Raw genomic sequence first — 16,490 nt, forward strand, 5'->3', positions numbered from 1 at the left:
AGCATGTTGCAGTCAAATGTTAATGACCACTAAAAAACATTAAACAACTTTTCCATTTACATTGACACATTTGGTTTTTATCAAAGTGACATTCGCAAATCTAAGGTCATTAGCATTTAAAGGGAAAACAGTCATAAAGCAGTGAATGAGAGATTATTGACAGCACGATGCAATTGTTTCTCTTCACACATACAATTTAAGCATATAATGTGTGTTTGTTGTTTTATTATAAAACTTCAAGATTGAATGAATCTTCACTTTAAAATAGACTTGTAGTATAAATCAATTAAACGTGCTTTTGTGGTTTGGCCACATAATTGATTATGATTACAAAGCATTCTACATTTAAAAAAAATAGATTTGTGGCTTATGGCAACAGCAACAACAATGATTATAAGTTTATGCAATGATCTATGCATACTTTTAAGAATAAAGCGTTAAATCGATTGTGATCAGTGTTGGGCAGTTACCCCCAAAATGTAACAAATTATATATTACTAGTGACTGCAATTTAAAATTAATTAATCATATCACAATATTACTGTCTTCAAATTGTAATGCGTTATACTACTTTGCGTTACTTTGGAGTTACTTTGATCAAAATAACCACAAAGTTATGAATACCCTACTGAAAAAAAAACTCAAGTGGAAACCATTAGGTTTTATTAAATACCTTTTTGTAGTGTGTATTGGACATTATTTGAGTATGAATTAATGGTCTCGTCAACAGAAGCCAACACATACCCTACCAGTAGAGACTTTTGTTTCCATTACATCACAAAATTGATAACATTCCCATCATACTGTAACCGTTAAATCCAGTAGAATTTATGTGATGGTCTCTATCGCTTTTTTAGCAATATATGCATGTATGCAAAAATATAGTTTATTACTGTTCGTTGTACATCCAGTGGAGGGTGTTGTGTTAACGCATAATGATTGTGCACATCTATGTCACTTTTTACCTGGCCATCCAATCACAGCACAGCAGGGGCAGGACAAATACCCCATCAACCAATCGGCAAATACCTGAAGGCTACAACCATATGTCTGTCTACAATGCCTAAAAACAATGCAGGAATGAATACTTAAGGATTCGAGTGTCAATGTCTGAATCAGGATAAATCCCTGGAAAACCACAATATGAAAAATTGTTAATTAAACAAAGTACTCTATCTGCGAAACTAATACTCGTTTGACAATATTTAGGCGGACGTTCCATACCAAGGCAAACCATGTGTATCAATGAGTAGTCGAACGCTCACAGTCGGCGTTTTCACATGCGCTTAAATTCTCGAGTGAAATATATGACTCCAAAATCTTAAAGAGTCACAGAGAAGGCTCATGGCACAATGTACCTAACTATCGCTGTCCGAATCGAAAAAGTAGACAAGGGGCATCTGGTGCATTATGGTAGTGGTAGAGCCCACTATAAATAAACGCAGAACCTCTTTCTACTTACTTTCGTTTTGTTTCTATCCTTTTGTAGAATCCGTTGCATTCATTTCAACCATCGGATTTCAGTTACAGAAAATAGTATTACAATCATATGATTTTACTCACAGATTAGTTTTTTCTGGGAAAGGAATGTGTTAGTAAATAATAAAAAAAGAATTTCAGGGGAAAATACTTTGTTGTAACATGCGTTACTGAGATTTTAACGGGTATAATATTACCCAAATTTTATTAGTAATGCCTTATATTACTGCGTTACAGCAAAAACTAATATATTACTGTTATATCGTTACTTTTGTAATGCGTTTCTACCAACACTGATCATGATGAATTCTTATTGCAACAGACGTAAACACGACAGCTTATTTCTTCTATCACACACTTTCGTGTTGTTTCCAGGCAGACTGTTAAAAAACGCGATACGCACGTCACCTGGAAATCCTGATAATTCAACCAATCAGAAGACGACCTTCTACGTCCTGAAGTGTTTCCAGAAAAGTGTGCCTTCTGCATTATAAGTTCAGCCAACTGTCCGTGGGCATGATGTCTGAGCCTAAGACTAGATAAATACCTTTAAATAACAGTTTTATAACGTAAAATTAAATGTTTTTCAACAAAATAGCGGTACAATTCTGTGAAATTTACTTTTTGTGTCTATGAATTTACCCGTTTTATTCAAAGTTGCCTTAGGCCCGATTCACATTTCGTGTCTAAAAACGCGCGGAAAACGCGAGCTGTGGCGCTTTCTTCAAATGACCAGCGGTGTGCGCGCGCTCTCTGAAAAGTTGAACTTTTCCATCTCAATGTGGTGAAAAAAAATGTAGACCAGACAAACCTCCCTGAAAAACATTTCACTGAAAAACAAAACTGTGTATTTTTGGAACAATTTGTGGCTATGACTTTAATCATTTTTACTTATTATATTTTATAGCAAATGCATTTATATGACTGATCTGACCTCCTCTATCTTAACCTTAATCTAATAGCAAGGGGCTGCTATTCTAGACTCTCAAACAGTCACTGTTACAATGTGTGAAAGGCCTCAGGTGGCAGCCTTCATTTTTATGCCTCTGTGTGCGTGGGTGTGTGAATGAGACAATATTGCGCCATAGATCATTTTAGAATAAAACCTCTTCAGAGGCCCTTATTCAACAATTTTGCAAAAGCTGGGGACAAAACGTGCAGAAAAAAAAGGGCTTGAAACAGTTTACATGCAGCTGTTGGATGTTTCCATGATCATGATGGCAGCTAAGATGAAAAGCTTTAGGAGACAAGTTCCATTCAACCACAGCAAACATACACCTGCCTGAACTTTCTTTATCTCAGCTTCCCTAGCTTCTGTGGCTCTAGGTGAACTGCAGAGGGATGTATCAATTTCAATCTCAGCCAAGTGTACCATCAATTATTAATGGATCATCCGTGCAGTGGGCTATAAACAAACTTGGTTGACGCTCTTTTTTGTTTAATTTCAGGTTTTTAAACCCTTCAATATGTAAGGTACCTACTTCTGCAGTCTTATGAATTGTTTTAGTAGCCTGAAAAATCATGCTCACAACTGCTAGTTTACATACGTAGGGGTAACTTTTTTTTTCAAATTCTTATTATCGTACTTTGGTTCATTTGTGAACTAATATTCTACCAAAAATCACAAATCATGCAAGAGAGATCTATTATTAAATACTGAGGGCAATAAAATTGACATAGAAAGTGGCCAAGTTGGTACAGTATGTCCAACCAAAAGAGGCAATCAGAGAATTACAGTCAAAATAATGAGCTAAAATCAACCAGTTTGAAGCATATAAGGTATAATTAACTAAAGTTATTCTCAAAGTCGACTATGCTTTTTTCAGGGAAGATAAACCATTTTTGGAAATAGATTAAAAAAAACATTGAAAATTAACTACTTTTCTTTTCGGGGCCGATTCGAAAAGTATAAATAGGATGCGGGACAGTTTTCTACCATTTCTTCTGTTATTTTGTTTTTTTTATGTTTTGCATTTTGTTCCTTTTTATAGTGTTCTTTTTGCTGTTATTTCTCATTTATTAAAACATGCTCACAAATATTGCATCCAGTATTTGTGCCTTTTCATTATATTTCTGTCAGGACCACTGTCGTCAAATCTTTAAACAACAGCATATATTTAAGGTTGGCGGAATAAAACTGTTCTGGGCAAACTCTCCGCCGTCCATGCAGCCTTGCATGGACAGAGCGGGAGCACAGTAATACATGCCCCCCCTCACCTGGGGGACCAGAACAGTTCATGATGCATAATAGGATTAAATTAAATTAATTTACTGGTGGATATGGAGGAGCTGGGGATGGAGGTGGGTTTTGAGTGCAGAACGATTAAGCATCTGATAAGAGGCAAGAAAGTTAAACTTAAATAGGACGCAGTCAATTATGTGTTGTATGACTATTGTATATCGTTGATTCGCTGCACCTGATGTGATCGGCTGAAGCAAGCTAGACTTTGCTAGAACTAACGCTATGCTTGATTTAATTAAAAGGTATATTATCTTATTAATTATATTTTATATTACTTAATACTTTAGTTTACCCCTAAATTTATAACCCAAAAAAACTAAATTATTGTATCTTTGGGTGAATTCCACTTGCATTTTTGTGCCCTGTGCACTAGAAGGGCAGATCCTCTGAAGTGCAAGTTATGGAGGGAGACGGACAGCTGTTCTTCTTAAATATAGCGGATTAAATAATACACATTGAATGCAGTAATAAAAACAACATTGATTTTCCACATGGTGTAGAACCCTTACTGCAGTTACTTTCAAGGGCACAAAGGCGTGTTTTGGAACACACTGCCTGTGGATTGTCAATTATAACGTTGCAAATAACATAAGGTTTCTTGGACAGACCGATCAAATCGCTTTATAAGACATCAATTACTTTAAAGATGGAAATCACTTTCCTTTTCAATTTTGGACTTTTTGAATTTTGGATTTCTTAATGCATACCAGAAATGTTAAGCCGTTATTTGACTAGCCCTTATCATCACCCTTTAAGCCATACTGCTGACTTTTTTCTAAAGTCACAATAAGAATTTGGGTTATAAAAAAGGGAGTAAATCATGACAGAATTTTCCAAGCTAAGTTCAGTTAGGTTGGGCACGAAGCCCTCCTTTTGACTTTCACCATATGGGAACAAATGAAAATCAATATGAAAGCAAACCTTTGATTTTCCCCTGGCACAGCAAAAACTAATGCAAGCAATGTGCTACTATTTCTCTGTTAATGAGAAAAGGAAGAACTAAGAGCTGAAACAGTCATCAGCCAAGAGCAGGTGCTTGTTGTGATGATTTATTCATAATCCAATAATGAGCTTCTATCAACATTCTGTCATAAACACAGTGACATTTTGACCAGTATTAATTGCATTATATAACCAGGATAATCATGCATTGCTGTAAACATCATTCCAAGATGCTTCATTCATATGTAAAGCAGAGGAAAAATCTGACTGGTGACTAGAAATTGGTGTCATCTTATCCTCAATAGTCAGATGGACACTTGCAATTGATGAAGACTGCCAATGTCAGGTATTGCTTACTCTTTTGGAGGCAAATCGATTTACAGATTACTTCTTTCAGAGTAAGCCATGAGTCTCGCAAATGCCACTGAGGCATTCAGCCTCATTTCAACTTGTTTCAATGCAAGAAAATTGATAAACAAGTGATGTTCTTCTTAACCCTTGTGTGGTGTTCGAATGTAAGGGATCCATTTGCTTACTAAAAATGTATGCATTTCATTATTCTATAAAAAAAAATTTTTTCAATAAGTGACAAATATTAACCATATATCTTATGTTGCTTTAAACTGAGTAAATGCATATTTTAAATGCATATTAAAAGGATCCCCTTTTACAATCAGAACTGCCTAAATTCTTTGTGGCATAGATTCAGCAAGGTGCTAGACACATACCTCTGGGACAATAATCCATATTGACTTGTATCAAGCAGGTGCAGCAGATTTGTAGACTGCACATTCATAATGCAAACCCAGCAAAAACAGAACCATAAGATTAGTTTTTAGTTCCCATTTTGGTTCAATTGCTGCTAAGGGACTGTTTAGATCCTCTTCAGCATTGCTGCTCAACTGTTTTTGTTATGGAAAGTATATTCTTGTAGTGAGTAGCAAAAACTACAGAAGGGATATGGCGGTATCGAAGTGACTGTTGTTGCCTAGAACACATTAAGATAACTTACATTTAAGTATTTATTTATTCATTATTTTTATGTAATTTAAACTGTATAATTACATTATTTTATACAGCATTGTGTCAATACACTCCTCCCGACGCGGTGAGGTGTAGGTAATATCAGCCATTTTAGAATTCAGAGAACTGCACACAAATCTTCACAGAGAATAGTAGACCATCCGGGTTCTTTGAAAATACCAATTTCAACATATTTAAATTTGAGATATATAAATTTTAATTTTGAATACTGTTGTATTTAGGATGAATAGTGTATGAATTGGGACCCAGGGCATGTACAGGTACATTGAGTTGCTGCCACATGTTTGATTTGTGTATTTAAGCAACTGAACATGTTCCTTATAAAGCAGCCAGGGTCATGCTTCCCTAATACTTCAACTATAACATTGCCATGTATGTACAGAGTATGCTAAATATTCCTTACGCATAGTATCATTTTACTGGAATTGTTTGGCAATGGTCATTAATTCCGAATAATTGTTTTTAAGACTTTCATTATTTCTATACAACTTTCTTCTTATAACATTATTAATACAATATATAAATGTTTTTTCTCTATCTGCATAAATCTAAGTCATGATCAATGTTTTATAATAATAACATTTATTTTACACTACAGTCCTGAAAAATTGTATCATCTTTGAAATAAGACAATATTTATTATTATGCAAGGAATGCGTACATGCCATGAATATGTCGTATGTGAATATGAATATGCAACACATCTTGCATCAAAGGTTTCATTGTTTTTATCAAAATATATCCGTTCTTTTTCTGTTTAAGGGTGAAATATACTGAACAGAACAGTAACCCTAACATGTAGCCTACTTGCAATGATTGATGTGACCTTGCTACCCCTTTTAAAGTTATGCAACTGTGTTGAATTTAAAGTGTAGAAGAGATTACATGTCTAATTTTTAAAGTTGAGAATATCTGTTCTAACATCATCAGAGCTTCTTGGCAGGAGAATTGTCTCCGCCCCCATCCTCTGGTTTGTAACGCACAGCTCTTATACCCCATATCTTATCCAGGCATTAAGCTATATTCTATCAGCGTTATGGGACTGAGAAATATAGTTATTAGAAGTAGCAGCACAGCAACTATAACTTTAATAGAGCGTTATTTTTACGTAAATGAACAACGTGTACACTCCCATGGTTCAATACAACAGCGGGGCTGCTGGAGGTGTTATGCAGGAAATCGTAAACAAACAAGCCAAAGCAAATCCTTCAAAAGCAATCCATTTACCAACCGTACTTTCAGACACCACGAGATGTTAAATTGTTAAATTATTATTCCTGACGTCAAGGTTTAGCACAAACAAAAGCAGTTATCTACAACCCATGCGCTTTATATTCACTGTCTACAACTGTTAAATCAATACGCCCACTTAAAACGTTTAAGTTACGAAGAATTACGCATTTTGTGACGGTCGACTAAATCGTGTTCTTGTTGTGTAAATTAAAATAGTTCAATATAGACGATGTGCGCAGAACAATAGTGCGGCTTACCTTTGCAACACCTCCGGTGATTCGCGTCCGGTTTGATGCTTCTGTCTGTACGTCTGCATCAGCACCACAACACACGGGGAGCGCCCGTCTGCTTAGGGACCATGTGTCATGTGACACCCCATCAAGAGGCGAAAACTAGGAAACTTGCTTTTATTTGTTTTACACGTATTACAGATGTATACTCGTTGACAGGGTGGCCATATACATTAAGATACATCTTAATATATACCTTTGTACTGAAGCATGGTTTATTAATGTGCACGTATACCGACAGAATAAGTGTTGCTTTGCAATGACATCTAGTGGTGGAAAATTGTAAGTGTCTTCTTTTTTATCCATATTATTAAGTCAACATGATAAATGTAATTCAAATAAAACCATTCACACAAAATCATCAAATAACAACATAAAGGAAACAGTAAACACCTGCCGTCTAAATGTTTATTATGCACGTTTGTACCTTCGATGTGGTTTTATTTTTATGGGCTGATGTACTGTCTCCAAACCAACAGGCGGTGCTAAACCTCTCACAGATGCAAACAATGCGCACTGTCAGACTTATCAAATAAAATATATGCCTTTGGTGAATTAATTATATGAGGTTGCTGTTGAAACTGTACAGTATGAGTAAGGAATCGTCTTTGCTGTACTGATACAACAACTCGTCTGATCTAGCCGCGTGTCAGGTAATAACATCCTTTTATCAGTGAGTATACATAATAGTCTTCATATTGTTATTATTTATCACGAACACTGTCAAAAATCGATTACTATTCAAATTGTTTTTATTTTATATGTATTTAACATTTGAAAATATTGGATATTATGATGCATTGCTTATGCTTTTCAATACGTGATTTTGCCTTTTGAAAACGTTTTGTTATACAATCTGTCTGAGTTTAAGGCACAGTGGTTTGCTGCTATTGTAAGATATGTGTTGTGTTTATGTGGATAGATGTTTTTACGTGTCAGTTCCCTAAAACCTAAAATGTATAGTTGATGTATTTATTTTCATGTATTTATTTGTATTGTAGGTCGTTTACTATACTATACAGTTTAATGGCAGTTTAAGTTGGCTTAACCAGTGGTCATTTTGGGGCATAACTAAGATAAAATTTGAAACACTTATACAGATCTTTGTTTTTGTAACTGATAAGACTTACAATTTGTCATATTGTTTTTCTTCATAAATGTTGCACAGGTATGTTGTTCAGGATGGTTAAACTCCGACTACTCAACACGATCGCACCTGCTTACTTCTACACTGCCACTGTGGTGACGTTCGCCCTGCACTTCCTACTTTTCCTCCCCAGGATTTTCCGAACCCCGGATGTGACGTTAAGTCCCACCATGCTAATCCACATTGTGGTCCTTCTGTACCTCATGGGAAACGCTCTGGGAAATTACACAATGACTGTATGGTTCCCGTCCGAAAGTACCAATGAGACAGTTATCCCGGTGTGTTCACCTGACTGCCCAGACAGAATTGATGCCCACTACCTCTTGAATGGTCGGCACTTCTGTAAAGTGTGTAAAAAAGTAATTATGAAACGGGACCACCATTGCTTTTTCACAGGGAATTGCATAGGGAACAGAAACATGCGCTACTTTATTATGTTCAGCATCTACACGTCCTGTTGTTGTTTGTACTCTTTGGTAATTGGAGTGGCCTATCTTACATTGGAGTACTCCATTTCCTTTGAGAATCCTCTGATGTTCCTCACACTCCTACCCCTCTCCACAGGTTACTTCTTCCTTGGTACGTTTGAGTCTTGCTTAAAGATTCTGATTTCTTATGAAAGTTTAGATAAGAATTATTCTTTTTACCCCTATTTCTAGGTATGATATCAGGTCTCCAGTTCTTTCTGGTTCTAATGCTGTACATCTGGCTGGGTGTCGGGCTAGTGAGCGCCGGCTTCTGCTGTCAACAGTTTCTACTAGTGGCCCGAGGGCAGACCTGGTGTCAGCTCCAAAAAGGCCAACAGAGTTGTGGTACCTGGCGTGCCAACCTCCGTGACGTTTTTGGTTCCAGCTGGGCTTTGGGTCTTTTCCTGCCGGTGCAGACCGTTGAGACCGCACCTGGCAACTGGCAGGTCTACCATGACCACAAACATGACTGAAGATCCTCTTGGGTGTATGCCATATCAATGTGTTGATCGTAATTTGATGAGTATGGACTAAGGGCTTCAGGTCATTTGGCAGCAGGCTTGTATAAGCCCATGCAAGAGATCCACCTTTCGAGTAGATTTCTGTCATCATGGCACAAATAAAGAGGCAGTTATGTCATAAAGATGTGATATCCCCATGTCGCTGTCCATGAGCAGTGTGCTGAAACACCAATTCAACCCTATTAACATCAGAAAAGGCGGACATTGCTTTGACCAAAATTAAGGGATGGATAAATGTAAACTGTATTTACAAAACAAAGCAAAGCTTAGTAAGTAGGACACTGTTACACAATTGGCCTACTACATGTGGGTGACGTTAATGAATTGTTTAATTTGACAAACAAGCAGGTTGTGTTAAATTTTACCAATTCAGAACAGTAGTATGTGCTACCAAAAAACACCTTTTATACATTTTTGTAATCACATATGGAAACCTAAAAATGTAGGAGTGTATTGATACTGTCTAGTTAATATGCAAATATTATAGGTTATATTGTTAAAACGTCCTAAGTAATTAGTAATGATGCAGGGTAACATTATTCCAGAATAAAAAACAGGGTTATAAAACAGCAACCTATGATTAAGTTTCATGTCAGTGTTTTAATTATTGTCAGTGTTTTAATTATTGTAAGTGCAAGCTTATGTTTGTTCCATTCTCAACCATGTCTGCTCTATTTTGAAACCAGGTACTTACCATCCGTTGACTGCTGTTGAATTGAAAACAAAACGTTATCAAGACACCCCAGAGCTTCACCTACACTCACTGACCACTTTGTTTGTTAGGTACCTTGCCTGTGCCGGGTTGGACCCAATCTTGCTTCATGACCATCAATCCTCATGGCATAAATTTAACAAGGTGCTTTTGTCCATACCGACATGATAGTATCATGATGTTGCTTCCAGTGTAGTTCCTCGACAGGTGATTTATTCGATTGCAGTCTTTTTTGATAAAAACAATTTGAGATGATTTGAGGTTTTTGAGATAATGTTTTTCCTGGATCCAAGGATCCATTCGTTTTTGATATTTATGCCAAATTTTAACCCTTCTGTTTTTAATGTCCTCACAGACATTGAGATTTTGTTTTCAGAGATGACCTTCTGCATACCTTTTATCTGAAAGGTACTGTTGCCTTGCTATTTTGTATGTCTTGCCATTGGCCTCTCATCTCAGCCATTAACTGCAATGTTTAAAGTCACTTAAATCACCTTTTTCACTATTCTTATTCATACACTGGAACTCAGTGGATAAATTCATTACGTTGCCATCTGGTGTTTAATTGATTAGATACTTGCATTAACAAACAATCAAAAATACCTACTGTAATAAAATGGCCAGTAAATGTAATGACTTGACTGGATCTATGATCAGAACATCAGGTGTTTGGAATTAGAGTTTGTTATTTCAGTATTTCAATTATTTTATTACATTAACGTAATTATTCCTGAACGATTCCTGAAGTTAGGGATAAAGAACGCTGCTAAAGAAGGATGCTATTTGCATAAATAACAAACCAAAAAAACAGAGTTCATTGAAGTCCTTTTGTATTTAAAACAGCACCAGTTATCCTACTTATGCCTTTAGTTTTTAGCATCTAGTTGTGGGAACTTCAGGACTTAACGTTGTAAACCGATTCATCAAAATGATTTATTTAATTGGTTATTTATTAAGATTACATGTTTTCCAGTATGTGGCACAAAAAGTGTATTCTTTAGTATCTATAGCAAAACATTTTGCAGTAAATTCTTTATAACTTGAAAATCTACACTTTTTCCTGCTGATACACTGAAGGAGGTATAAAACAACAAATCAGCTTAAAATCTGTCTGTGTACTGTATGTACAGTTTAAACCTACTGTTTAAAGGGTTGTTCTGTACATTTTTAGTATGTATACCTTATTTGAACTAAACACCACATATTCAAAAAAACACAAGGTGACAAAAGTAACAATAATCCCACATAAAATACAGTAATTGGTCAAATCAGCATTTTTACAATTTACAGTTTTGTTTCACGTAGAATTATTGATATGAAGTTCTATGTAATAAAACATACCTAAAACCTTCTGTCTGATCAAAAATTGCCCTGTAAACATCAATAACCGCTTTTACTTGGCAATGACCATGGTATAAGCGGGATGATCCACAGCTAGCCGTGCATTTATGGATATTAATGTGCTTTGCATTAGGTGGTTCTTAGCTCCAATTTGTGCATTAAAATCCGGCTAGTCAGGCATATGCTTTATTTTATTTTATACCCTACTTAAAATGATTAAAATCGAAACCATGTCTGTTTTTGGATTGTGGGCAATAAAGGGATGGTTCACCCAAAAATATTTATTCCGTCAGTATCACAGTCGTCAAATATTTTAACAATAGCATATATTTAATGTTGGCTGAATTAAACTGTTCTGGGCAAACTCTCAGCAGAGCGTGAGCTCAGCAATACATGTCCCCCACTTGGGGATCCAGAACTGTTCATGATGAGTAACAGGATTAAATTAAAATGATCCGACAGATACAGGCATGTCAACTTTTTTACAGAACACAAAAGGTATTTTGAAGAATGGCATTGGCCAAACAATTTGGGACCCCACTGACTTCCATAGTATGGAAACAAAACCACTGAAACATTTCTCAAAATATCTTCTTATGTGTTCCACAGAAGAGTCTTATACAGGTTCGATAGGATGAATAAATTATGAAAGCATTTTCATTTTTGAGTGAACTATCCCTTAAATTCCATATAAGTAAAACATGTTTTATTGAAAAGAATATGGACAAAGTTTAAAACTAATGTGAAACAAAAACTGTTAACCAGGTCTTCGTGTGAATGTTTTGGAACATGCCTTCAATTGTTAGGACACACAAAAAAATTAAATGACACCTATACAGAATACAAAAATGCATAAACAAGTCCGTTCCATATTTTTGCTGTAGAAATCCCATTTACTATTATTGTGAATGGATAAATACAATAAAAATCTGTTCACAGTTGTTTCAAGCAAATACAAACGCATATTAGATTACAATACATAGTATATAAGCATGCAATGTAATTGATTGATGTAGAAGAAAGTAAAAAAAATAAACCTCAGAAAACCCAAACTGAAGGTGTGTCACAATCTCTGTTAAAAAAGGAAATAATAAAGTAACCTGACAAGACAAATAATGAACCACTACTTTAAATAAATATGTCCTGACTTACATAGAACATTATAAAAATACAACTCGCAATGTTTATTTTTTGCCCTGGTAAGACCTACAGTCTATCAAAAATATTTACTGTTAGAGATGTATTTGAGATCAAAATGTGTAACTTGCCTTGTTATTACCTTAAAATAATGTCAAGCACAAATTCTCACACGTTTGCAAATTTACACAAATACAAACATACATCAAAATTTCACATTTTCAACTCAATTAAAAAGCTTTTTTCAAGACCTCTTCTCTAATAAAAAAAACACTTTTGTAATTTATTACGAGATAATACCATTTTTTTTTATTTAACTGGGCCTAGGAGAATACAACAAAAAGATAAAAGTCTACAGTATGTCCTACAACCAACAGCTTTCATATCTAGCTATACACTTCTTCCCGTCTCAACTGCATTGTCCTCATAGTCTCCAGAATTCTGAAGAGTAAGCTGCAATCTGGTCCAGACCTTAGGGTCTCCGCTACATATGGCCTCCAGGAATAGGTCAGTCTGAGCCTGCAGGCTCTGAAGCTGGGCTTGGGAGCGTTTGTTTTGTCGGATAAGCTCCTTGGTACGCAAAGTGATGCCCAGCAAACCCGACCTATTCAGAATCTCGTACGTGTTGCAGAAGCGTTTACGTTTGCTCATGCTTGGAGAAAGGGCATCTTGGATATTCTCCACATCACTATTCTGTTCTGCTTTGAAACACTTTTGAGGGTACGCGGAGAGGACCGAGTCGGAGCAATGAGAGTTTGGTGAAGTTGTGGTATGGGGCTCCTGGTGGTCGGAAAGCCTGGATAAGGAGTCTTCCACAGCCAGGTCTGCGCTAGGTCTGTGACTGAATTCACAGGATGCATCATTGGGGTGTACGTCATAATCTTTAAATGCCTCATTCTGATTCAAACAGTAAAGTGGTTTATCATCATCATGGTGACGATGCTGATGCCTTCCACTATGGTTTGATTTCTTGTTGATGGTACTGGGACCAAAGTCAGGAGACACAGGTGCAGGGTGTGGAGCAATTTTTGTATAAGTGGAAACATACTTTTTGGAATGTTTTGGTTTGCCAGAGCTTCGGGAGGTGCAGTCACCAGTGGGCATGACCGGCTGGAGGAAAACCAGCTGGGACTGAGGAACCACGTCTCCTGAAGGGTTTAAGCTCCATGGTTTTGATGCAGGGGTCTTACCTTTAGGCTGGAAAGACAATCGTCAATGATCAGTTAAAACAAACAGACAGATTTCCCTTACGATAGCTGAATACAAGCAGATCCAAGTAATGCTTAACATCATTAAATAAAAAATGAAATGACTTTGAAAAAAAACTGGAGCTTTAGTTACAAGCAAATCAAGTAAATATTGCATACAAATTAGTGGTGGGCATAGATTAATTTTTTTAATCTAGATTAATCTAGATTAATTCCAAAATTAATCTAGATTAATCTAGATTAAAATGGCTCATTTGAATTCTGCCGAAGGGATTCAGAATATGTGTGCTACCCAAATAATGACTAAAAGTAAGTCTTTGAGAACGGGTTTCTCAAGCCAGGTGGCGCATTAGACCAGGGGCTTATCTCCTGTTTCCAAAATGCATCACAAACTGCTTGAGAAAGCTGTTCTACTATGATAATTGGTGATGAAAATTAAATTATGTTCAATAAGATGAACTTGCGTTTACTTCCGCATTAGCTAAGGGATGATTTCCGTTTAGGTGGTACTTGAGGCTGGAAGAGCTCCTACAGTACATTTACATTTAGTCATTTAGCAGACGCTTTTATCCAAAGCGATTTACAAAGAGTGAGGGAGCAACAAGCGATATGTCATACAGGAGCCATAATACATTAGATCTCAATACAAAGTTACTGGTTTCAACTTAAGCTAGACCACTACCTGTTGAGAGAAAGTGTTTTTTTAACCAATTCCGCATTGCACAAGGTGCAAACAACGTTAGTCTTGTCGATGTTCCTATTGGGAAGCTTCTTAAAAATTAATATTCCCTGAAGCAAACCCGGCGGCTTCATAGCTGCATCCATGTTAGCACGTCACGTTTGATGCGGTAATTTCACAGTAACGTTATGTTGTGTTCAGACCAAACGCGAATGGCGTGTCAAGCGCGAGTGATTTATATGTTAATGCAAAGAGCCAATAGACCTACTTGCTGCGCGAATCGCGCGAATGAAGCCCTGGTTATGAGATGATGAGTCGCGAATGAAGCCCTGGTTATGAGATGATGAGGCTGCTTCTGCTTCCGCGAATGACGCGAATCACGCGAGTTGAAAAATCTCGTTCTCGCCCCGTACAGTGCAGTTAAGCTGGTATACATCCGCGCTAAAATATCAAGGTGAAAGTCATCATAGCTTGCGTAGTATAGACCCAGCTCACAACCCAACTTTGAGAATAGATTAACGGCGACATTTTTTTTAACGCGCGATAATAGTCTCACTGCGTTAACGGCGTACAAATGTAAACTTTGCAGCAGATATAGATTATAGATGTGCCATAAAGTAAACTCACGAAATGCTACAACAGATGGGAAGAATCATTACTGTATAATATGCATATGCAATACCTGTTTAAGTACAAGGTTGTTCATTATGATCATGGGAGAGACGCCTGTATGTGAACCAGGAATGAAAGGGACCTGTCGGGCTGTCTGCATGCTATGTGTTGCAGTAGTGGTTGGTACCACATCTTCAAAATCTGTCTGGTCCAAAGCGCTAAAATATCCTGAACTGGCATCTATGGCATTGAAAGTAAATAGTACAGTTAATAAATATAGATATTTCAAAAATACAGTAACTTGACTGACAAAGTGATTTTGTTCCCCACCACAATACTGGGAAATAACAAGGACTTTGAAATCAATGTTTTAATTGAATTTTGCCCAAGACATTTTACTTACATTAATATCTAGGTTTTGTATTTATTGCTAAAGAAAAGGAAGAATTTGACAGAATTGCCCTAAAAGCACTGCATTAGTTTGTAATAAATCAGGAATAAAACAACCACTTACACCAGAACAAAGCAAGAAAATAAGGTAAGCGACAAACCTGAATATTTATCAATGTCACTAGGTGCTTTCCGTTTGTTTCCCATGGTTGATCTTTTGTGACAATCCAGTTTGTTTGATTTCAGTGTGATGTGAGGTCCATGAACTGCCCTGATGCAGCCAGGCAGTGACTGAGAGCCAATGGATTAATAAATAAAGGGACGTCTTAACCTCGTAAGGAGATAGTCCTGTAATTTGAGCAGATTTATGATTCAAATCAATGAAATGCAGCCAACGGTAGAACTAAAAGAGGTGGTTTTGTACGACCAAAAACAGCTTAACTGCAAATAACCGAATATAATATACGAAGTATGTGATTCCAAAAGATACGCCCAATGAATGTAGGCCTATCACAAGCAACTTGTCTCGTGGTTTCGCATGAAAACAAACCTGAGATTGATCGATCAACATACTGTGCAGAGTAGACGGTATAAATATATTTGAACACTTTAAAACACAACTTAATATTTTTTGTAATAAACTAAAACAGTAGTAGATTATTTTAAATAGACCTCTGGTGAATAGCGTTTAAATTTGAACAGAGGCTGACTGTCAGAGAACAGCGAAGTTACTGCAGCGCCTGACACACGATGCCGAACACGAGACTCACATAAACACATTTTACATGATCAGAAACGCGTTTTTATTACTTACCAAATTTTGTTTTCCTCAAACCTGTCCTCTCGGTAAGGCCCGTGTGCGAAATGATGCTAAACACGCAAAAGTAACCTTATAAATGTGTTGTTGTTGAAATTGGATTGCCCAGAGTGCAACGTGAGTTTACAACCGTGGCTCCGCCTATGCTGCTGGTGTAAAGGACTGTTACCACGGAAACCGCATAATCATAGCCTGCTTAAGCATGCAAGATTCGCACTCTATTTGCATA

The 16,490-nt window shown here is 36.6% G+C and overlaps 3 protein-coding genes across 4 annotated transcripts in view; 1 reads left to right on the forward strand and 2 right to left on the reverse strand.

Annotated features, from left to right (window-relative positions):
- Positions 1-7,444, reverse strand: part of tmem63c (transmembrane protein 63C) — a 38,485-nt gene extending 31,041 nt beyond the window's left edge. The window contains exon 1 of the mRNA XM_056768152.1: positions 7,198-7,444. The gene's annotated coding sequence lies outside the window, so the exon portion shown is untranslated. The remainder of the gene's footprint in view (positions 1-7,197) is intronic.
- A 297-nt stretch (positions 7,445-7,741) lies between these two features.
- zdhhc22 (zinc finger DHHC-type palmitoyltransferase 22) lies at positions 7,742-9,934 on the forward strand. Its single transcript, XM_056768177.1, has 3 exons — positions 7,742-7,883; positions 8,399-8,956; positions 9,037-9,934. Exons 2-3 carry the CDS (start codon positions 8,401-8,403, stop codon positions 9,315-9,317), a joined length of 837 nt encoding a protein of 278 aa, XP_056624155.1. The 5' UTR covers positions 7,742-7,883; positions 8,399-8,400; the 3' UTR covers positions 9,318-9,934.
- A 1,212-nt stretch (positions 9,935-11,146) lies between these two features.
- On the reverse strand, positions 11,147-16,397 carry cipca (CLOCK-interacting pacemaker a). Of its 2 annotated transcripts, XM_056767946.1 has the most exons (4): positions 16,259-16,397; positions 15,606-15,792; positions 15,125-15,294; positions 11,147-13,752 (listed from the first exon to the last, which is right to left on the reverse strand). In XM_056767946.1, exons 2-4 carry the CDS (start codon positions 15,649-15,651, stop codon positions 12,946-12,948), a joined length of 1,023 nt encoding a protein of 340 aa, XP_056623924.1. In that variant the 5' UTR covers positions 15,652-15,792; positions 16,259-16,397; the 3' UTR covers positions 11,147-12,945. The 2 variants fall into 2 exon arrangements, with proteins under 2 accessions (XP_056623924.1, XP_056623925.1); XM_056767947.1 differs by lacking the exons at positions 15,125-15,294; positions 15,606-15,792; positions 16,259-16,397 and adding an exon at positions 14,711-15,078.
- Positions 16,398-16,490: the final 93 nt, after the last annotated feature.

Source organism: Triplophysa dalaica, chromosome 15, assembly GCF_015846415.1.
Source record: "Triplophysa dalaica isolate WHDGS20190420 chromosome 15, ASM1584641v1, whole genome shotgun sequence".
In the NCBI taxonomy this organism is placed as follows: domain Eukaryota; kingdom Metazoa; phylum Chordata; class Actinopteri; order Cypriniformes; family Nemacheilidae; genus Triplophysa; species Triplophysa dalaica.